This window comes from Oncorhynchus gorbuscha, linkage group LG02, assembly GCF_021184085.1.
Source record: "Oncorhynchus gorbuscha isolate QuinsamMale2020 ecotype Even-year linkage group LG02, OgorEven_v1.0, whole genome shotgun sequence".
In the NCBI taxonomy this organism is placed as follows: domain Eukaryota; kingdom Metazoa; phylum Chordata; class Actinopteri; order Salmoniformes; family Salmonidae; genus Oncorhynchus; species Oncorhynchus gorbuscha.
In genome coordinates, this window is record NC_060174.1 from 765,100 (window position 1) to 789,945 (window position 24,846).

Consider the following 24,846-nt stretch of genomic DNA (forward strand, 5'->3'; position numbering starts at 1 on the left):
GAAAACAACATTACCACATCTCTTCCTGTCTGGTCCCATAGAAAACAACATTACCACATCTCTTCCTGTCTGGTCTCATAGAAAACAACATTACCACATCTCTTCCTGTCTGGTCCCATAGAAAACAACATTACCACCTCTCTTCCTGTCTGGTCCCATATAAAACAACATTACCACCTCTCTTCCTGTCTGGTCCCATATAAAACAACATTACCACATCTCTTCCTGTCTTCAATACATTCTAAATGCTTTCTAAGAACATTTATTTAATTCACCCCCCCCCCCAAAAAAAAAAAACATGAACTAAAATATGTGAAATAATTATTTACATAATAGGTGTAGTCTCCATTTGGTAACCACAGTGTTGAGGTGTCTATTTGTGCACACCAACTGTAGCATAACATTTTTTAGGTAGGTCTCCTCCCCATTTTGTCCCGCTTGCTTCTGTTTATTTCCTAGTGAATACACCCCTGTACTCAATCACAGCATCGTCCAATCAGCTATTTACACCAGTATCACCCTGACAACGTGTCTGGAAACAACACAGGTAACTCAGGTTACCACTAGGGAAGTCCCGGCGTCTTGCTGCTCAACCAAACACACAAACTAATGGGTTAGTGCTATTGGGAATGGTTGGGACATCCCTACCCTAAACCTAACTTGAAAGGCTTGCACATATGGCTCCGAATGGGGATTTAGCGTTCGTCTGTCGAGCGTTCGTCTGTCGAGCGTTCGTCTGTCGAGCGTTCAGCGCACTGTGTTTTAGGGACCACCGTTTATAGACGTCTGACCAGAGACACATTTAACCTGATTCTACATGTAAAATCTGTGCGCACTCGGTTCACAAATTACGTTCAGAGGGGCCAAGTACTCTGGGCCAGAAAACACTACTGCTGTGTCTGAGCCCTTAACCTCGAACCGAACCTTAACCCTTACCTAGACTAGTTTAAATTTAAACTTGAATGGGATGACATTGTTGGGACGTCCCAAGCATCCCAAATAGCAAGGACCCTAACAAATACCGAAGAGAAAACACATGATGTACAGGGTAAAGTTTCCCCTAGGAACAGATTTTGGATCAGCTCTTCACCTCCACAAATCCCAACATAAAACAGTGGAGGAAATGCAAAACTGATTCAAGATCAGAATCTAGGGGCAACTTCACTCTACACCGATCATTCACCACAATGGTTTCAATGTGTGTCACACACACACACACACACACACACACACACACACACACACACACACACACACACACACACACACACACACACACACACACACACACACACACACACACACTAATTACCGAACGGAACAGCGAAGAACCACAATATAAACAAGAGAATACTTTCTTGATTTTCAAGAAATGAAAATAGCCAAATAACTAATACAGCGTTTCCCCCCCTGACTGCTCGTTATAACTACTGAACCTGTCCTTCTCCACTATGTTGAATAACCTGTCCCTCTCCACTATGTTGAGTAACCCGTCCTTCTCCACTATGTTGATTAACCTGTCCTTCTCCACTATGTTGAGTAACCCGTCCTTCTCCACTATGTTGATTAACCTGTCCTTCTCCACTACCTACCATCACTATGTTGAGTAACCCGTCCTTCTCCACTATGTTGAGTAACCTGTCCTTCTCCGCTACCTACCATCACTATGTTGAATAACCTGTCCTTCTCCACTATGTTGAGTAACCTGTCCTTCTCCACTATGTTGAGTAACCTGTCCTTCTCCACTATGTTGATTAACCTGTCCTTCTCCACTATGTTGATTAACCTGTCCTTCTCCACTATGTTGATTAACCTGTCCTTCTCCACTACCATGTTGAGTAACCTGTCCTTCTCCGCTACCTACTAGTATAAAAATATAACAAAAAAAATCCTTGGTTGTGTAGTAAGTTGATTGTCATACAGTGACTCAATCACAAGCCCATCTGCATGTCAGCGAAGTTGAAGAAGTTGTCCACATCTCGAGAGGAAGTATTTCTGTTGTCTGAAACAAACACCTGCAGGGAATAGGACAGAGTTACTTCACATACAGGTACTATATTATTAGCTAGTTCAGTTCTGACTAACACTTTCAGTACTATTGATAAAATCCTGAGCTCTTTTTAAAATGGTATTTTACCAGGTTAGTTTCACTGACATTAAAACAATAAATGTAAAAAAATATATATAAATGAATATATGACCCCTTTTTTCTCCCCAATTTCGTATTATCCAACTGGTAGTTACAGTCTCATCGCTGCAACTCCCGTACGGACTCGGGAGAGGCGAAGGTCGAGAGCCGTGCGTCCTCCGAAACACGACCCGACCAAGTCGCACTGCTTCTTGACACAATGCCAGCTTAACCTAGAAGCCAGCCGCACCAATGTGTCGGAGGAAACGCCGTGCACCTGGCGACCATGTTAGCGTGCACTGCGCCCGGTCCGCCACAGGAGTCGCTAGTGCCCGATGGGACAAGGACATCCCTGCCGACCAAACCCTCCCCTAACCCGGTACCCTCCCCTAACCCGGACGACGCTGGGCCAAACCCTCCCCTAACCCGGACGACGCTGGGCCAAACCCTCCCCTAACCCGGACGACGCTGGGCCAAACCCTCCCCTAACGACGCTGGGCCGAACCCTCTCCTAATCCCGGACGACGCTGGGCCAAACCCTCCCCTAACCCGGACGACGCTGGCCAAACCCTCCCCTAACCCGGACGACGCTGAGCCAAACCCTCCCCTAACCCAGACGACGCTGAGCCAAACCCTCCCTAACCCAGACGACGCTGGGCCAAACCCTCCCCTAACGACGCTGGGCCGAACCCTCTCCTAATCCCGGACGACGCTGGGCCAAACCCTCTCCTAATCCCGGACGACGCTGGGCCAAACCCTCCCCTAACCCGGACGCTGGGCCAAACCCTCCCCTAACCCGGACGACGCTGAGCCAAACCCTCCCCTAACCCGGACGACGCTGGGCCAAACCCTCCCCTAACCCAGACGACGCTGGGCCAAACCCTCCCCTAACCCGGACGACGCTGGGCCAAACCCTCCCCTAACCCGGACGACGCTGGGCCAAACCCTCCCCTAACCCGGACGACGCTGGGTCAATTGTGCGCCGCCCCATGGGTATCCCGGTTGCGGCAGGCTGCGGCAGAACCTGGACTAGAACCAGTAACACAGCTAGCACTGAGATGCAGTGCCTTAGACCACTGTGCCACTCAGTAGGCCCAACAAATGTTTTGTCTAGAGATGTCAGAAATGCTGTTACCTTGGTTCCACTGAACATCTCACTGGCAATGCTCTTGCAGGCCTCCACTACCCCGTCCCCATTCAACTCCAGAGCTGTCACTGGGCCTGTGGCAAAAAGAGATGCAGTTCAGAAATGCTTGCCTAATCATCATAAGCACTAAACCAACTCATTAACACAATTCTTTCCTTCAACTATGAGGATCTTATCCCCCCTTTCTCTTGGTTCAAAGGTCATCATACATCACAGAGAACCAGAAACAGCAAACCGATGTCTGCCCTAGCCTCAAACCGATGTCTGCCCTAGCCTCAAACCGATGTCTGCCCTAGCCTCAAACCGATGTCTGCCCTAGCCTCAAACCGATGTCTGCCCTAGCCTCAAACCGATGTCTGCCCTAGCCTCAAACCGATGTCTGCCCTAGCCTCAAACCGATGTCTGCCCTAGCCTCAAACCAACGATTAACCCAGATGATATGCAGATTGTCTGCAGGCCCTGGTCAAAAGTAGTGCCCTGTATAGAGAATAAGGAGGGACAGTCTGTGTTCCTTACCGTTGGTGATCCACTCCAGGAGTCCCTCTGCATCGCTCTGGAACACTCTGCTGACGTCCTCGGGGCGCATGGACACTTCCTTAGTCTGGATCAGCACAAACCCTTTCCCAGAGGCCTGGAGTTAATACAGACAGGAAGCAATGACACCATTAAACCCTTTCCCAGAGGCCTGGAGTTAATACAGACAGGAAGCAATGACACCGTTAAACCCTTTCCCAGAGGCCTGGAGTTAATACAGACAGGAAGCAATGACACCGTTAAACCCTTTCCCAGAGGCCTGGAGTTAATACAGACAGGAAGCAATGACACCGTTAAACCCTTTCCCAGAGGCCTGGAGTTAATACAGACAGGAAGCAATGACACCGTTAAACCCTTTCCCAGAGACCAACTACACTCAATGTGGGGAACAAAATTGAGGCTATGAATAAAAGTTGGAGTTCTTCTCTGTCTGCATTATCAAGGACAACACACAGGTCTTTCCATCATTGTATGACTTTTTTGTGTGCAAATGAACTCAAGCTTACGGACAATGTCAAATGTGATATAGCGAAGCACCTGAGTGAGATGGGTGTGCAATTACGCAGGCACCCGATGTTACAGGAAGGCCATAAAGATCATCAAGGACATCAACCACCCGAACCACTGCCTGTTCACCCCGCTATCATCCAGAAGGCGAGGTCAGTACAGGTGCATCAAAGCTGGGACCGAGAGACTGAAAAACAGCTTCTATCTCAAGGCCAGCAGACTGTTAAACAGCCACCACTAACATTGAGTGACTGCTGCCAACACACTGTCATTGACACTGACCCAACTCCAGCCATTTTAATAATGGGAATTGATGGGAAATGATGTAAATATATCACTAGCCACTTTAAACAATGCTACCTTATATAATGTTACTTACCCTACATTATTCATCTCATATGCATATGTATATACTGTACTCTACATCATCGATTGCATCCTTATGTAATACATGTATCACTAGCCACTTTAACTATGCCACTTTGTTTACTTTGTCTACACACTCATCTCATATGTATATACTGTACTCGATACCATCTACTGTATGCTGCTCTGTACCACCACTCATTCATATATCCTTATGTACATATTCCTTATCCCCTTACACTGTGTATAAGACAGTAGTTTTGGAATTGTTAGTTAGATTACTTGTTGGTTATCACTGCATTGTCGGAACTAGAAGCACAAGCATTTCGCTACACTCGCATTAACATCTGCTAACCATGTGTATGTGACAAATATAATTTGATTTGATTTGACTTTCCCGAAACGGCTGCCAACAGGATTCGTTAATCCCTTTCATGCCCTGCCTCCAGTCCACTTACCAATATCTGAACAAGAGAGTCTCATCGAAAGACTCATCAGAAGCCACTGCCAGATTTCAGAGTATCCTGCCTTGGCAAATCATGCTGTTAAGACATTGATGCCTTTTGCAACCACGTACCTATGTGAGAGTGGATTCTCAGCCCCCACAAGCATGAAAACTAAAAAAAGGCACAGACTGTGTGTAGAAAATAAATGAAGACTGAGACTCTCTCCAATACAACCCAACATTGCAGAGTTATGTGAATCCTTTCAAGCACGCCCTTCTCATTAACCTGTGGTGAGTTCCTCACACCCTTCTCATTAACCTGTGGTGAGTTCCTCACACCCTTCTCATTAACCTGTGGTGAGTTCCTCACACCCTTCTCATTAACCTGTGGTGAGTTCCTCACACCCTTCTCATTAACCTGTGGTGAATTATTCACACCCTTCTCATTAACCTGTGGTGAGTTCCTCACACCCTTCTCATTAACCTGTGGTGAGTTATTCACACCTTTCTCATTAACCTGTGGTGAGTTATTCACACCTTTCTCATTAACCTGTGGTGAGTTATTCACACCCTTCTCATTAACCTGTGGTGAGTTATTCACACCCTTCTCATTAACCTGTGGTGAGTTATTCACACCCTTCTCATTAACCTGTGGTGAGTTATTCATACCCTTCTCATTAACCTGTGGTGAGTTATTCACACCCTTCTCATTAACCTGTGGTGAGTTATTCACACCCTTCTCATTAACCTGTGGTGAGTTATTCACACCCTTCTCATTAACCTGTGGTGAGTTATTCACCATTTTTAATGAAAAAAAACAAGGTTTTATGTAAGATGGTTAAATGAAGAGCATAATTGTTGATTATTATCATTTGTGCCCTGGTCCTATAAGAGCTCGTCACTTCCCTTCAGCCGGGTAGTGACAAAACCCCTCATTCTTATGTTTAATAAATGTATTGTATAGTGTGTGTGTGTGGCAGGCTTACAATGATGCCAAAAACAACATTTGAGAGTGCGCTGACCCTGGTGCTAGAGGGGGTACAGCTGACCCTGGTGCTAGAGGGGGTACAGCTGACCCTAGTGCTAGAGGGGGTACAGCTGACCCTAGTGCTAGAGGGGGTACAGCTGGAGGTTGAATGTTTGAAGGGGACTGTAAGCAGTTTGGGATCACCTGCTGTTGTGTATTTTACAGATGAGGTGAAGAGCAGCTTAATAAGATCAACCAGTTGGGTGCAGCACAGCTTAATAAGATCAACCAGTTGGGTGCAGCACAGCTTAATAAGATCAACCAGTTGGGTGCAGCACAGCTTAATAAGATCAACCAGTTGGGTGCAGCACAGCTTAATAAGATCAACCAGTTGGGTGCAGCACAGCTTAATAAGATCAACCAGTTGGGTGCAGCACAGCTGCATAGTAACAATGATGACCCCCACCCAACAGACTGGTAAACAATGATGACCCCCCAACACCAACAGACTGGTAAACAATGATGACCCCCCAACAGACTAGTAAACAATGATGACCCCCCAACAGACTAGTAAACAATGATGACCCCCCAACAGACTAGTAAACAATGATGACCCACCAACAGACTAGTAAACAATGATGACCCCCCAACACCAACAGACTAGTACATTACATTACATTACATTTAAGTCATTTAGCAGACGCTCTTATCCAGAGCGACTTACAAATTGGTGCATTCACCTTATGACATCCAGTGGGACAGTCACTTAACAATAGTGCATCTAAAACTTAGGGGGGGTGGGGTGAGAGGGATTACTTAACCTATCCTAGGTATTCCTTAAAGAGGTGGGGTTTCAGGTGTCTCCGGAAGGTGGTGATTGACTCCGCTGTCCTGGCGTCGTGAGGGAGTTTGTTCCACCATTGGGGGCCAGGGCAGCGAACAGTTTTGACTGGGCTGAGCGGGAGCTGTACTTCCTCAGTGGTAGGGAGGCGAGCAGGCCAGAGGTGGATGAACGCAGTGCCCTTGTTTGGGTGTAGGGCCTGATCAGAGCCTGGAGGTACTGAGGTGCCGTTCCCCTCACAGCTCCGTAGGCAAGCACCATGGTCTTGTAGCGGATGCGAGCTTCAACTGGAAGCCAGTGGAGAGAACGGAGGAGCGGGGTGACGTGAGAGAACTTGGGAAGGTTGAACACCAGACGGGCTGCGGCGTTCTGGATGAGTTGAAGGGGTTTAATGGCACAGGCAGGGAGCCCAGCCAACAGCGAGTTGCAGTAATCCAGACGGGAGATGACAAGTGCCTGGATTAGGACCTGCGCCGCTTCCTGTGTGAGGCAGGGTCGTACTCTGCGGATGTTGTAGAGCATGAACCTACAGGAACGGGCCACCGCCTTGATGTTAGTTGAGAACGACAGGGTGTTGTCCAGGATCACACCAAGGTTCTTGGCGCTCTGGGAGGAGGACACAGTGGAGTTGTCAACCGTGATGGCGAGATCATGGAACGGGCAGTCCTTCCCCGGGAGGAAGAGCAGCTCCGTCTTGCCGAGGTTCAGCTTGAGGTGGTGATCCGTCATCCACACTGATATGTCTGCCAGACATGCAGAGATGCGATTCGCCACCTGGTCATCAGAAGGGGGAAAGGAGAAGATTAATTGTGTGTCGTCTGCATAGCAATGATAAGAGAGACCATGTGAGGTTATGACAGAGCCAAGTGACTTGGTGTATAGCGAGAATAGGAGAGGGCCAAGAACAGAGCCCTGGGGGACACCAGTGGTGAGAGCGCGTGGTGAGGAGACAGATTCTCGCCACGCCACCTGGTAGGAGCGACCTGTCAGGTAGGACGCAATCCAAGCGTGGGCCGCGCCGGAGATGCCCAACTCGGAGAGGGTGGAGAGGAGGATCTGATGGTTCACAGTATCGAAGGCAGCCGATAGATCTAGAAGGATGAGAGCAGAGGAGAGAGAGTTAGCTTTAGCAGTGCGGAGCGCCTCCGTGATACAGAGGAGAGCAGTCTCAGTTGAATGACTAGTCTTGAAACCTGACTGATTTGGATCAAGAAGGTCATTCAGAGAGAGATAGCGGGAGAGCTGGCCAAGGACGGCACGTTCAAGAGTTTTGGAGAGAAAAGAAAGAAGGGATACTGGTCTGTAATTGTTGACATCGGAGGGATCGAGTGTAGGTTTTTTCAGAAGGGTGCAACTCTCGCTCTCTTGAAGACGGAAGGGACGTAGCCAACGGTCAGGGATGAGTTGATGAGCGAGGTGAGGTAAGGGAGAAGGTCTCCGGAAATGGTCTGGAGAAGAGAGGAGGGGATAGGGTCAAGCGGGCAGGTTGTTGGGCGGCCGGCCGTCACAAGACGCGAGATTTCATCTGGAGAGAGAGGGGAGAAAGAGGTCAGAGCATAGGGTAGGGCAGTGTGAGCAGAACCAGCGGTGTCGTTTGACTTAGCAAACGAGGATCGGATGTCGTCGACCTTCTTTTCAAAATGGTTGACGAAGTCATCTGCAGAGAGGGAGGAGGGGGGAGGGGGCGGAGGATTCAGGAGGGAGGAGAAGGTGGCAAAGAGCTTCCTAGGGTTAGAGGCAGAAGCTTGGAATTTAGCGTGGTAGAAAGTGGCTTTAGCAGCAGAGACAGAGGAGGAAAATGTAGAGAGGAGGGAGTGAAAGGATGCCAGGTCCGCAGGGAGGCGAGTTTTCCTCCATTTCCGCTCGGCTGCCCGGAGCCCTGTTCTGTGAGCTCGCAATGAGTCATCGAGCCACGGAGCGGGAGGGGAGGACCGAGCCGGCCTGGAGGATAGGGGACATAGAGAGTCAAGGGATGCAGAGAGGGAGGAGAGGAGGGTTGAGGAGGCAGAATCAGGAGATAGGTGGGAGAAGGTTTGAGCGGAGGACCTGAGCCCTAGAACCATGCCCCAGGACTACCTGACATGATGACTCCTTGCTGTCCCCAGTCCACCTGGCCATGCTGCTGCTCCAGTTTCAACTGGCCTGGGCCCTAGGACCATGTCCCAGGACTACCTGACATGAGGACTCCTTGCTGTCCCCAGTCCACCTGGCCATGCTCCTGCTCCAGTTTCAACTGTTCTGCCTTACTATTATTCAACCATGCTGGTCATTTATGAACATTTGAACATCTTGGCCACGTTCTGTTATAATCTCCACCTGGCACAGCCAGAAGAGGACTGGCCACCCCACATATGCTCTCTCTAATTCTCTCTTTCTTTCTCTCTCTCGGAGGACCTGAGCCCTAGGACCGTGCCCCAGGACTACCTGACATGATGGCTCCTTGCTGTCCCCAGTCCATCTGACTGTGCTGCTGCTCCAGTTTCAACTGTTCTGCCTTATTATTATTTGACCATGCTGGTCATTTATGAACATTTGAACATCTTGGTCATGTTCTGTTATAATCTCTACCCGGCACAGCCAGAAGAGGACTGGCCACCCCACATAGCCCGGTTCCTCTCTAGGTTTCTTCCTAGGTTTTGGCCTTTCTAGGGAGTTTTTCCTAGCCACCGTGCTTTTACACCTGCATTGTTTGCTGTTTGGGGTTTTAGGCTGGGTTTCTGTACAGCACTTTGAGATATCAGCTGATGTACGAAGGGCTATATAAATAAATGTGATTTGATTTGATTTGAGTAGCGGGGGAGAGAGAGCGAAGGTTGGGACGGCGCGATACCATCCGAGTAGGGGCAGTGTGGGAGGTGTTGGATGAGAGCGAGAGGGAAAAGGATACAAGGCAGTGGTCGGAGACTTGGAGGGGAGTTGCAATGAGGTTAGTGGAAGAACAGCATCTAGTAAAGATGAGGTCGAGCGTATTGCCTGCCTTGTGAGTAGGGGGGGAAGGTGAGAGGGTGAGGTCAAAAGAGGAGAGGAGTGGAAAGAAGGAGGCAGAGAGGAAAGAGTCAAAGGTAGACGTGGGGAGGTTAAAGTCGCCCAGAACTGTGAGAGGTGAGCCGTCCTCAGGAAAGGAGCTTATCAAGGCATCAAGCTCATTGATGAACTCTCCGAGGGAACCTGGAGGGCGATAAATGATAAGGATGTTAAGCTTGAAAGGGCTAGTGACTGTGACAGCATGGAATTCAAAGGAGGCGATAGACAGATGGGTAAGGGGAGAAAGAGAGAATGACCACTTGGGAGAGATGAGGATCCCGGTGCCACCACCCCGCTGACCAGACGCTCTCGGGGTGTGCGAGAACACGTGGGCGGACGAAGAGAGAGCAGTAGGAGTAGCAGTGTTGTCTGTGGTGATCCATGTTTCCGTCAGGGCCAAGAAGTCGAGGGACTGGAGGGAGGCATGGGCTGAGATGAACTCTGCCTTGTTGACCGCAGATTGGCAGTTCCAGAGGCTACCGGAGACCTGGAACTCCACGTGGGTCGTGCGCGCTGGGACCACCAGAGTAGGGTGGCCGCGGCCACGCGGTGAGGAGCGTTTGTATGGTCTGTGCAGAGAGGAGAGAACAGGGATAAACCGACACATAGTTGACAGACTAGTAAACAATGATGACCCACCAACACCAACAGACTAGTAAACAATGATGACCCCCCCAACAGACTAGTAAACAATGATGACCCACCAACAGACTAGTAAACAATGATGACCCACCAACAGACTAGTAAACAATGATGACCCACCAACAGACTTGTAAACAATGATGACCCACCAACACCAACAGACTAGTAAACAATGATGACCCACCAACATAAAGTGAATGCACCCATTTGTAAGTCGCTCTGGATAAGAGCGTCTGCTAAATGACTTAAATGTAAAAAATGTAAATGTAACAGACTAGTAAACAATGATGACCCCCCAACAGACTAGTAAACAATGATGACCCCCCAACACCAACAGACTAGTAAACAATGATGACCCACCAACACCAACAGACTAGTAAACAATGATGACCCACCAACAGACTAGTAAACAATGATGACCCCCCGACAGACTAGTAAACAATGATGACCCCCCAACAGACTAGTAAACAATGATGACCCACCAACACCAACAGACTAGTAAACAATGATGACCCACCAACAGACTAGTAAACAATGATGACCCCCCAACAGACTAGTAAACAATGATGACCCCCCAACAGACTAGTAAACAATGATGACCCACCAATAGACTAGTAAACAATGATGACCCACCAACAGACTAGTAAACAATGATGACACACCAACAGACTAGTAAACAATGATGACCCACCAACACCAACAGACTAGTAAACAATGATGACCCACCAACACCAACAGACTAGTAAACAATGATGACCCACCAACACCAACAGACTAGTAAACAATGATGACCCCCCAACAGACTAGTAAACAATGATGACCCACCAACAGACTAGTAAACAATGATGACCCACCAACAGACTAGTAAACAATGATGACCCACCAACAGACTTGTAAACAATGATGACCCACCAACACCAACAGACTAGTAAACAATGATGACCCACCAACAGACTAGTAAACAATGATGACCCACCAACAGACTAGTAAACAATGATGACCCCCCCAACACCAACAGACTAGTAAACAACGATGACCCCCCCAACACCAACAGACTAGTAAACAACGATGACCCACCAACAGACTAGTAAACAATGATGACCCCCCAACAGACTAGTAAACAATGATGACCCCCCAACAGACTAGTAAACAATGATGACCCACCAACAGACTAGTAAACAATGATGACCAGACAACAGACTAGTAAACAATGATGACCCACCAACAGACTAGTAAACAATGATGACACACCAACAGACTAGTAAACAATGATGACCCCCCAACACCAACAGACTAGTAAACAATGATGACACACCAACACCAACAGACTAGTAAACAATGATGACACACCAACACCAACAGACTAGTAAACAATGATGACACACCAACACCAACAGACTAGTAAACAATGATGACACACCAACAGACTAGTAAACAATGATGACCCACCAACAGACTAGTAAACAATGATGACCCACCAACAGACTAGTAAACAATGATGACCCACCAACAGACTAGTAAACAATGATGACCCACCAACAGACTAGTAAACAATGATGACCCACCAACACCAACAGACTAGTAAACAATGATGACCCACCAACAGACTAGTAAACAATGATGACCCACCAACAGACTAGTAAACAATGATGACCCACCAACAGACTAGTAAACAATGATGACCCACCAACAGACTAGTAAACAATGATGACCCACCAACAGACTTGTAAACAATGATGACCCACCAACACCAACAGACTAGTAAACAATGATGACCCACCAACACCAACAGACTAGTAAACAATGATGACCCACCAACAGACTAGTAAACAATGATGACCCACCAACAGACTAGTAAACAATGATGACCCACCAACACCAACAGACTAGTAAACAATGATGACCCACCAACAGACTAGTAAACAATGACGACCCCCCAACACCAACAGACTAGTAAACAATGATGACCCACCAACAGACTAGTAAACAATGATGACCCCCCCAACAGACTAGTAAACAATAATGACCCACCAACACCAGAAGGACCTTGAGTCACTTCCTCATCTGGAGGATGACCAGTAGTTTAGATCAGAAGGACCTTAATGGAAAGGCCAAAAATAAAACCATTGCAGCAAGGGAAGGAGACCTTTAACTGCATGACAAAGTGTCTAACCTTCCCTCATTTTTTGTATTACTTTAAGTCATTGAACACACTCTCTTATCCTCCTCAACCTCCTCTACCTGCTCACCTCATCAATGAGTTTCCGGGCGTTAGCAGTGGTGTAGTCCCCAGAGAAGAACACAAACAGACCGGACTCGTCACTCTCCTTGCGTCTGCCTCCTTTGGTCATGGGCACGATGCTGCGGGATGCCTCAGCTGAGATCCGGACTGATTTAAACTCTGACTCCGGGTCAGGGGCTGGAACATGGTCCAACACCACAGTGTCCTCAGGCAGCAGGCTCCAGTTGGTCTCCCCTGAGACGGGCGTGAAGTCATGGACATTGCTCCAGTTGTTGTTGAAGATGCTGAGGCCTGCGTCCTTGAAGTGGAAGGCCAGCTCGGGGTAGTAGTACTGGAAGCAGCCGAACTTCATCCCCGTGGACGCCTCGATGATGGGCTGAGTGGCGCAACACAGGAAAACCTCCATCTTCTTACAGTCCCTGGTCCTGAACTGCTGGCAGGCCACCACACACTTGATGTCCTTACAGTCCCTGAAGAACACACTGCCCTTCACTGGCCCCATAACGATGCAGCAGTTAGTGCAGTCGTCGATGGTGATGGTGGCGGAGTGGTCCAACACGAAGATCTTACAGTTGTCACAGTCCTGGATGACAAACTGCTGTCCGTTCAGCTTGCCTGGCAGACGGCCCACCGTGGCATCCTTCAGCCCCGTTAGCATGAAGTCCTTAGGATCAACCTGCATAGAGACAGACATTAGTTCCTTAGGGTCAATCTGCATAGAGACAGACATTAGTTCCTTAGGGTCAATCTGCATAGAGACAGACATTAGTTCCTTAGGGTCAATCTGCATAGAGACAGACATTAGTTCCTTAGGGTCAATCTGCATAGAGACAAACATTAGTTCCTTAGGGTCAATCTGCATAGAGACAGACATTAGTTCCTTAGGGCCAATCTGCATAGAGACAGACATTAGTTCCTTAGGGCAGTGGTTCTTAAACTTTTTCAGCCCGGGACCCAAAAGAGAAATGTGTTTTCCTGGGACCCAAGCTTAGGAAAAGATGAAACCATATACGTAAATATGGGTACATTTCATTACCCTTATGCTTAAAACAAATGCAATATAGACAAAAACATTAAATATTCGTATAAATATATATTCATGTTCATTTCCCCCCATTAAAAACACTATTACATATCTGTCTAGGTTGGAAATGTTGCTGTTAAAATACAATAAATCATGTTTCATTCTGAACTGGCAAACACAGATTGATCACATAACACAGATGAATAACAGAACAAAGGCTTTATGATGGTGCAACACTAAGTAACATTACAGATGACGCCTCCTGCACATCCTAATGTATAAATTATTGTTAAAATAAAGTCTAGGTTTGAAATGTTGCTGTTAAAATACATAGGTTTTATTCTGAACTGAACAGATTGATCACACACACACCTAATGAGAGGTCTGTGGCTGGTTCAAGTTCTCAACAGGCAGGTCTATTCTGGGCTCAGTTTGACAGTTTAACACTGAGGTCATACTCAGCAATGACACCGTTTCCGTACTTGAGAATCCTGCCGTCTGGGACTGTATGTGGTGCCAAACTGGACCAGGACAGCTACTGCTTCCTCAGTCAGGCAGGAGACCACTTCCTGCTGTAGAACCCAGAACTGTGTGAGTCAGGCAGGAGACCACTTCCTGTTGTAGAACCCAGAACTGTGCGAGTGTGTTTGAAGCAAGATGCTTTTTGAGACAGTTTATTCTAGTTCAGAATAATAATTATTACTTGCAAGTTAACAAACAGTTCCAACAATAATTTCTACAGTAAGATGTAAAGTGGGCATGATCATGTTTCATCTGTACTGTTACTTAGGGTTGCACTATCAGAAGCTAGCTAGCTTGCTTTGGCTATCATTAGCTATTATATATATATATATATATGCCATTTAGCAGACGCTTTTATCCAAAGCGACTTACAGTCATGTGTCACATTCTACGTATGGGTGGTCCCGGGGATCGAACCCACTACCCTGGCGTTACAAGCGCCATGCTCTACCAACTGAGCTACAGAAGGACCACGTTTTTTTTTTAAAGAGAAACTAACATCTACTACTATGAGAGTTAGTACTCCCTTATGCCTGCTGTACATCACCTGTTATAAAAATCACAACCATGTCTTTGTTACGAGTCCCTTTGGCCCGGCAGTCTAGGGGGGGGTATCCCAACTAAACTAACCCAACTAAATCACCGTTAAACACTCGTGGTTTATTTGAAAACACACGGTAATGGGAGGAGCAGGAAAAGGGGCTGAGCTGGACCCAAAGAAAGAAATAAGAAGTATCCAAACACACCCCTACGCTAGACTAGCCTACTTCACCAACAGATAACTAACTAACCAAACACACCCCTACGCTAGACTAGCCTACCTCACCAACAGATAACTAACTAACCAAACACACCCCTAAGCTAGACTAGCCTACTTCACCAACAGATAACTAACTAACCAAACACACCCCTACGCTAGACTAGCCTACTTCACCAACAGATAACTAACTAACCAAACACACCCCTACGCTAGACTAGCCTACTTCACCAACAGATAACTAACTAACCAAACACACCCCTACGCTAGACTAGCCTACTTCACCAACAGATAACTAACTAACCAAACACACCCCTACGCTAGACTAGCCTACTTCACCAACAGATAACTAACTAACCAAACACACCCCTACGCTAGACTAGCCTACTTCACCAACAGATAACTAACTAACCAAACACACCCCTACGCTAGACTAGCCTACTTCACCAACAGATAACTAACTAACCAAACACACCCCTGCGCTAGACTAGCCTACTTCACCAACAGATAACTAACTAACCAAACACACCCCTACGCTAGACTACTTCACCAACAGATAACTAACTAACCAAACACACCCCTACGCTAGACTACTTCACCAACAGATAACTAACTAACCAAACACACCCCTACGCTAGACTAGCCTACTTCACCAACAGATAACTAACTAACCAAACACACCCCTACGCTAGACTAGCCTACTTCACCAACAGATAACTAACTAACCAAACACACCCCTACGCTAGACTAGCCTACTTCACCAACAGATAACTAACTAACCAAACACACCCCTACGCTAGACTAGCCTACTTCACCAACAGATAACTAACTAACCAAACACACCCCTACGCTAGACTAGCCTACTTCACCAACAGATAACTAACTAACCAAACACACCCCTACGCTAGACTAGCCTACTTCACCAACAGATAACTAACTAACCAAACACACCCCTACGCTAGACTAGCCTACTTCACCAACAGATAACTAACTAACCAAACACACCCCTACGCTAGACTAGCCTACTTCACCAACAGATAACTAACTAACCAAACACACCCCTACGCTAGACTAGCCTACTTCACCAACAGATAACTAACTAACCAAACACACCCCTACGCTAGACTAGCCTACTTCACCAACAGATAACTAACTAACCAAACACACCCCTACGCTAGACTAGCCTACTTCACCAACAGATAACTAACTAACCAAACACACCCCTACGCTAGACTAGCCTACTTCACCAACAGATAACTAACTAACCAAACACACCCCTACGCTAGACTAGCCTACTTCACCAACAGATAACTAACTAACCAAACACACCCCTACGCTAGACTAGCCTACTTCACCAACAGATAACTAACTAACCAAACACACCCCTACGCTAGACTAGCCTACTTCACCAACAGATAACTAACTAACCAAACACACCCCTACGCTAGACTAGCCTACTTCACCAACAGATAACTAACTAACCAAACACACCCCTACGCTAGACTAGCCTACTTCACCAACAGATAACTAACTAACCAAACACACCCCTACGCTAGACTAGCCTACTTCACCAACAGATAACTAACTAACCAAACACACCCCTACGCTAGACTAGCCTACTTCACCAACAGATAACTAACTAACCAAACACACCCCTACGCTAGACTAGCCTACTTCACCAACAGATAACTAACTAACCAAACACACCCCTACGCTAGACTAGCCTACTTCACCAACAGATAACTAACTAACCAAACACACCCCTACGCTAGACTAGCCTACTTCACCAACAGATAACTAACTAACCAAACACACCCCTACGCTAGACTAGCCTACTTCACCAACAGATAACTAACTAACCAAACACACCCCTACGCTAGACTAGCCTACTTCACCAACAGATAACTAACTAACCAAACACACCCCTACGCTAGACTAGCCTACTTCACCAACAGATAACTAACTAACCAAACACACCCCTACGCTAGACTAGCCTACTTCACCAACAGATAACTAACTATCCAAACACACCCCTACGCTAGACTAGCCTACTTCACCAACAGATAACTAACTAACCAAACACACCCCTACGCTAGACTAGCCTACTTCACCAACAGATAACTAACTAACCAAACACACCCCTACGCTAGACTAGCCTACTTCACCAACAGATAACTAACTAACCAAACACACCCCTACGCTAGACTAGCCTACTTCACCAACAGCTAACTAACTAACCAAACACACCCCTACGCTAGACTAGCCTACTTCACCAACAGCTAACTAACTAACCAAACACACCCCTACGCTAGACTAGCCTACTTCACCAACAGCTAACTAACTAACCAAACACACCCCTACGCTAGACTAGCCTACTTCACCAACAGCTAACTAACTAACCAAACACACCCCTACGCTAGACTAGCCTACTTCACCAACAGATAACTAACTAACCAAACACACCCCTACGCTAGACTAGCCTACTTCACCAACAGATAACTAACTAACCAAACACACCCCTACGCTAGACTAGCCTACTTCACCAACAGATAACTAACTAACCAAACACACCCCTACGCTAGACTAGCCTACTTCACCAACAGATAACTAACTAACCAAACACACCCCTACGCTAGACTAGCCTACTTCACCAACAGCTAACTAACTAACCAAACACACCCCTACGCTAGACTAGCCTACTTCACCAACAGCTAACTAACTAACCAAACACACCCCTACGCTAGACTAGCCTACTTCACCAACAGATAACTAACTAACCAAACACACCCCTACGCTAGACTAGCCTACTTCACCAACAGATAACTAACTAACCAAACACACCCCTAAGCTAGACTAGCCTACTTCACCAACAGATAACTAACTAACCAAACACACCCCTACGCTAGACTAGCCTACTTCACCAACAGATAACTAACTAACCAAACACACCCCTACGCTAGACTAGCCTACTTCACCAACAGATAACTAACTAACCAAACACACCCCTACGCTAGACTAGCCTACTTCACCAACAGATAACTAACTAACCAAACACACCCCTACGCTAGACTAGCCTACTTCACCAACAGATAACTAACTAACCAAACACACCCCTACGCTAGACTAGCCTACTTCACCAACAGATAACTAACTAACCAAACACACCCCTACGCTAGACTAGCCTACTTCACCAACAGATAACTAACTAACCAAACACACCCCTACGCTAGACTAGCCTACTTCACCAACAGCTAACCAAACACACCCCTACACTAGACTACTTCACCAACAGCTAACTAACTAACCAAACACACCCCTACGCTAGACTAGCCTACTTCACCAACAGATAACTAACTAACCAAACACACCCCTACGCTAGACTAGCCTACTTCACCAACAGATAATTAACTAACCAAACACACCCCTACGCTAGACTAGCCTACTTCACCAACAGATAACTAACTAACCAAACACACCCCTACGCTAGACTAGCCTACTTCACCAACAGATAATTAACTAACCAAACACACCCCTACGCTAGACTAGCCTACTTCACCAACAGCTAACCAAACACACCCCTACACTAGACTACTTCACCAACAGCTAACTAACTAACCAAACACACCCCTACGCTAGACTAGCCTACTTCACCAACAGCTAACTAACTAACCAAACACACCCCTACGCTAGACTAGCCTACTTCACCAACAGCTAACTAACTAACCAAACACACCCCTACACTAGACTAGCCTACTTCACCAACAGCTAACTAACTAACCAAACACACCCCTACGCTAGACTAGCCTACTTCACCAACAGCTAACCAAACACACCCCTACACTAGACTAGCCTACTTCACCAACAGCTAACTAACTAACCAAACACACCCCTACGCTAGACTAGCCTACTTCACCAACAGCTAACTAACTAACCAAACACACCCCTACGCTAGACTAGCCTACTTCACCAACAGCTAACTAACTAACCAAACACACCCCTAAGCTAGACTAGCCTACTTCACCAACAGATAACTAACTAACCAAACACACCCCTACGCTAGACTAGCCTACTTCACCAACAGCTAACTAACTAACTAACCAAACACACCCCTACACTAGACTAGCCTACTTCACCAACAGATAACTAACCAAACACACCCCTACGCTAGACTAGCCTACTTCACCAACAGATAACTAACTAACCAAACACACCCCTACGCTAGACTAGCCTACTTCACCAACAGCTAACTAACTAACTAACCAAACACACCCCTACACTAGACTAGCCTACTTCACCAACAGATAACTAACTATCCAAACACACCCCTAACAAAGCCTACTTCACCAACAGATAACTAACTAACCAAACACAACGCTAGACTAGCCTACTTCACCAACAGATAACTAACTAACAAACACATCTACGCTAGATAGCCTACTTCACCAACAGATAACTAACTAACCAAACACAGACAGATGCCACTTCACCAACAGATAACTAACTAACCAAACACAGACTAGACTAGCCTACTTCACCAACAGATAACTAACTAACCAAACACACCCCTACGCTAGACTAGCCTACTTCACCAACAGATAACTAACTAACAAACACACCCCTACAGACAGATAGCCTACTTCACCAACAGATAACTAACTAACCAAACACAGACGCAGATAGCCTACTTCACCAACAGATAACTAACTAACCAAACTCACCCCTACACTAGACTAGCCTACTTCACCAACAGCTAACTAACTAACCAAACACACCCCTACGCTAGACTAGCCTACTTCACCAACAGATAACTAACTAACCAAACACACCCCTACGCTAGACTAGTCTACTTCACCAACAGATAACTAACTAACCAAACACACCCCTACGCTAGACTAGCCTACTTCACCAACAGCTAACTAACTAACCAAACACACCCCTACGCTAGACTAGCCTACTTCACCAACAGCTAACTAACTAACCAAACACACCCCTAAGATAGACTAGCCTACTTCACCAACAGCTAACTAACTAACCAAACACACCCCTACGCTAGACTAGCCTACTTCACCAACAGCTAACTAACTGTCTTCTAGACTAGCCTACTTCACCTACAGCTAACTAACTAACCAAACACACCCCTAAGTTAGACTAGCCTACTTCACCAACAGCTAACCAAACACACCCCTAAGCTAGACTAGCCTACTTCACCAACAGCTAACCAAACACACCCCTACACTAGACTAGCCTACTTCACCAACAGCTAACTAACTAACCAAACACACCCCTAAGCTAGACTAGCCCATTTCAACAACAGCTAACTAAATAACCAAAAATACAGTGGGTGGTTCGCCCAGTTCTAACTAGTGTTTTTATACAAAGTATTCCTACGGGTAATGTATGCCCATGGCTGACTTATCTTGGTACCCTCTTCCCACCGTCAAACAAACACCATAACAAAACCAATACTCACAGGTGGGGACAAAGTGACATGTAGATGCCAAAAACCAAATAAGAGATCTACAGACAGCTGCCATTTACAGAGAGATCTACAGACAGATGGCATTGACAGAGAGATCTACAGACAGATGGCATTGACAGAGAGATCTACAGACAGATGGCATTGACAGAGAGATCTACAGACAGATGGCATTGACAGAGAGATCTACAGACAGATGGCATTGACGGAGAGATCTACAGACAGATGGCATTGACAGAGAGATCTACAGACAGATGGCATTGACAGAGAGATCTACAGACAGATGGCATTGACAGAGAGATCTACAGACAGATGGCATTGACAGAGAGATTGAGCTCTAGAGCAAACAACAGACAGGGTTTTTAAACCAAGGGAAAGGGAATGTGATAGGGTAATGGAAACAGGAGGTGTGTCTTCTGATTAGCGACTGATTGGGGAATGATGATTGCCACCTGTGATGAGGGGAGAAGGAGAGAAAAGAAACACACACACAGAATACCTGTATCTGTAAAAGTCTTGCTAGTTGACCTACTTTTCCACCGTCGGAAGCACTCTGCCCTGTTCTGAAAGACCTCCCTGGGTTTACCGTCACGCTGTGGGTGTTTGGTCAGACGTGGCGTTTTATTCATTTGTTCGCTTTGAGAGACTCATTACTAACGTTAAGCACTTCCCCACACAAAACACATTGTGGGCGCTCCTTCTTACTTCTCAAAGTTTGTATTAAAAAGAGAGAAACTCATCACTGTACTTGTGTTTGACAATTGAGCTCAGTCAGAACTGGTAGCTAGCATGAGTCCAGTTGGTGACAGCAGTGAGCTCAGTCAGAACTGGTAGCTAGCATGAGTCCAGTTGGTGACAGCAGTGAGCTCAGTCAGAACTGGTAGCTAGCATGAGTCCAGTTGGTGACAGCAGTGAGCTCAGTCAGAACTGGTAGCTAGCATGAGTCCAGTTGGTGACAGCAGTGAGCTCAGTCAGAACTGGTAGCTAGCATGAGTCCAGTTGGTGACAGCAGTGAGCTCAGTCAGAACTGGTAGCTAGCATGAGTCCAGTTGGTGACAGCAGTGAGCTCAGTCAGAACTGGTAGCTAGCATGAGTCCAGTTGGTGACAGCAGTGAGCTCAGTCAGAACTGGTAGCTAGCATGAGTCCAGTTGGTGACAGCAGTGAGCTCAGTCAGAACTGGTAGCTAGCATGAGTCCAGTTGGTGACAGCAGTGAGCTCAGTCAGAACTGGTAGCTAGCATGAGTCCAGTTGGTGACAGCAGTGAGCTCAGTCAGAACTGGTAGCTAGCATGAGTCCAGTTGGTGACAGCAGTGAGTGATGGCGAGTGGGAATGATAAGTCAGTGGCTGACAGCACATCATCATCATCTGCTGAACGACAGCTCATCATCATCATCATCATCAGCTACGACAGCACATCATCATCATCATCATCATCAGCTACGACAGCACATCATCATCATCAGCTGAACGACAGCACATCATCATCATCTGCTGAACGACAGCACATCATCATTATCAGCTGAACGACAGCACATCATCATCATCATCAGCTGAACGACAGCACATCATCACCATCATCATCATCATCATCAGCTGAACGACAGCACATCATCATCATCATCAGCTGAACGACAGCACATCATCATCATCAGCTGAACGACAGCACATCGTCATCATCATCATCATCAGCTGAACGACAGCACATCATCATCATCAGCTGAACGACAGCACATCGTCATCATCATCATCATCAGCTGAACGACAGCACATCATCATCATCTGCTGAACGACAGCACATCATCATTATCAGCTGAACGACAGCACATCATCATCATCATCATCAGCTGAACGACAGCACATCGTCATCATCATCATCATCAGCTGAACGACAGCACATCATCATCATCATCATCATCTGCTGAACGACAGCACATCATCTGCTGAACGACAGCACATCATCTGCTGAACGACAGCACATTAATGGGTTTAAGTTCTACACCATTTTAAATCAGGATAAACTTATTTCTAATGAGTTTACCAATTTCTGGTAGCTAAAACGTCAAAACACTTATGGAACTCTGAGGTCATCCCATTGTTTCCAATAGGGAAAATATAGGTATGTTTGTTTTTACATAATATCTCGCAGTGTGTATATTTGAATTTTACAAGTCGGACACCATTTTAATCAAGAAGCTCCTCTTTCTAATTGTGTAATGCTGGGCAGCGTACTCCGTTGTCATCAAACGCTCGCCCCGAAATACTTGTTTCCCTTGGAACGCTGAGCTCCCCCTTGTTTTCTTATAGAGAGGCATGCTGGTATATTTCGCAACAATGTGTATATATGTTTTTTAAGTCACCATTATAATCAGGATAATCATCTCTTTCTAATGACACAAGGTTGAGTTAACAGCGTACTCTGCTTTCATCGATCGCTAGACCAGAAATAGTCAAGTTACAATTTGTTTCCGACTTCCTCTTATACAGACATAAGCACACTTGGCACTATCGAGGTGCGGATGTTTACTTTCTACACGAGTTGTTATTTTTCAGTTTCTTCCTATGAACAGACTGTAGTGGTCAAATAAAAAAGGTATAATTTGTTTGGGTCCATTTAGGGAAAGGGAATTCTAAGGATCATTCCAGTCAGAAGAGGTTCGTGTTAATTCATTTGCTATTGCCTGGCGCTAGTGTTCGTTCTCAACCAACGTTTTTGGCCGTTTTTCAGCCTTGGGTGAATTTTGACTCGTTCTATCCCTAACCATGCATGCATCCTCAGCGATCCCCCTAACCATGCATGCATCCTCAGCGATCCCTCCTAACCATGCATGCATCCTCAGCGATCCCCCCTGGTCATATACATGCATCCTCAGCGATCCCCCCTAACCATGCATGCATCCTCAGCGATCCCCCCTGGTCATATACATGCATCCTCAGCGATCCCCCCTAACCATGCATGCATCCTCAGCTATCCCCCCTGGTCATATACATGCATCCTCAGCGATCCCCCCTAACCATGCATGCATCCTCAGCGATCCCCTCTGGTCATATACATGCATCCTCAGCGATCCCCCTGGTCATATACATGCATCCTCAGCGATCCCCCCTGGTCATATACATGCATCCTCAGCGATCCCCCTGGTCATATACATGCATCCTCAGCGATCCCCCTGGTCATATACATGCATCCTCAGCTATCCCCCTGGTCATATACATGCATCCTCAGCGATCCCCCTGGTCATACATGCATCCTCAGCGATCCCCCCTGGTCATACACATGCATCCTCAGCGATCCCCCTGGTCATATACATGCATCCTCAGCGATCCCCCTGGTCATATACATGCATCCTCAGCGATCCCCCTGGTCATACATGCATCCTCAGCGATCCCCCCTGGTCATACGCATGCATCCTCAGCGATCCCCCCTGGTCATATACATGCATCCTTAGCGATCCCCCCTGGTCATATACATGCATCCTCGCCGCTAGTCTCCCTGGCCATGCATGCATCCTCAGCGATCCCCCCTGGTCATATACATGCATCCTTAGCGATCCCCCTGGTCATATACATGCATCCTCGCCGCTAGTCTCCCTGGCCATGCATGCATCATCTCCATACCTTTTCGCGTTTGTCCCAGCTGTATTGTTTAGGTGGGTCCTCTGTTGTATTGCTGCAGAGGTCAATGTTGTTGGCGTTGCTGCTGTTCGCCTTATCTTCCACCGTTTTCGGAGTAGGTTCCTTTTCGGGTGATTTTCTCTTGGATTTTTTGGAGAACCAGCAACCCATTTCGTCCTTTTAACAATAAACCAATCAAACGTGTATAGGAAAATATGATAAGAGTCTGTCCCCAGAAGATTTATCGCCTACTTTGTATAACATCTACAGGTATTTCGGTCTTCTTGCCTCCTCGGTTTCTGGCTTCTTATCACGTACTCGTAAACATGTCTTTCGTTTGAGCTTCCCCTTTCCTTACACAGTTCAACAGCCAATCAATACTTTGCAATCCGTTACTTAGTAACAGCGAATCACAGTACAACAACAGTCTGGGAGGGGGCAACGTGGACAATGTCAGCCAATCAAATCAGTGCTCTGCTTTTTGGGAGCTATGCGTCGTTTTAGCCGCGCTCAGTATGCAGGGTGGTAAACAGTTAGGGGTTTCGATTATCTGGCCCGGTTTACCGCCGGTGAGAGCGGTTAATTCGGTGAAAGGTGATTGCATTCCTTT

General features: G+C 46.7%; 1 protein-coding gene across 2 annotated transcripts; it reads right to left on the reverse strand.

Annotated features, from left to right (window-relative positions):
* Positions 1–287: 287 nt before the first annotated feature.
* On the reverse strand, positions 288–24,605 carry rp2 (RP2 activator of ARL3 GTPase). Of its 2 annotated transcripts, none has more exons than XM_046292149.1 (5): positions 24,240–24,605; positions 12,851–13,519; positions 3,792–3,906; positions 3,264–3,349; positions 288–2,015 (listed from the first exon to the last, which is right to left on the reverse strand). In XM_046292149.1, exons 1-5 carry the CDS (start codon positions 24,405–24,407, stop codon positions 1,932–1,934), a joined length of 1,122 nt encoding a protein of 373 aa, XP_046148105.1. In that variant the 5' UTR covers positions 24,408–24,605; the 3' UTR covers positions 288–1,931. The 2 variants fall into 2 exon arrangements, with proteins under 2 accessions (XP_046148105.1, XP_046148114.1); XM_046292158.1 differs by lacking the exon at positions 24,240–24,605 and adding an exon at positions 14,350–14,479.
* Positions 24,606–24,846: the final 241 nt, after the last annotated feature.

Bases quoted from the DNA above. Each gene is read 5' to 3' on its own strand.
- rp2 (XM_046292149.1), bottom strand. From the start codon at position 24,407: ATGGGTTGCTGGTTCTCCAAAAAATCCAAGAGAAAATCACCCGAAAAG. The intron at 3,350-3,791 runs GTAAGGAACACA...TTTTTGCCACAG, and splicing joins CCTGGAGTGGATCACCAACG to GCCCAGTGACAGCTCTGGAG. The intron at 2,016-3,263 runs GTAACAGCATTT...TATTCCCTGCAG, and splicing joins AGATGTTCAGTGGAACCAAG to GTGTTTGTTTCAGACAACAG.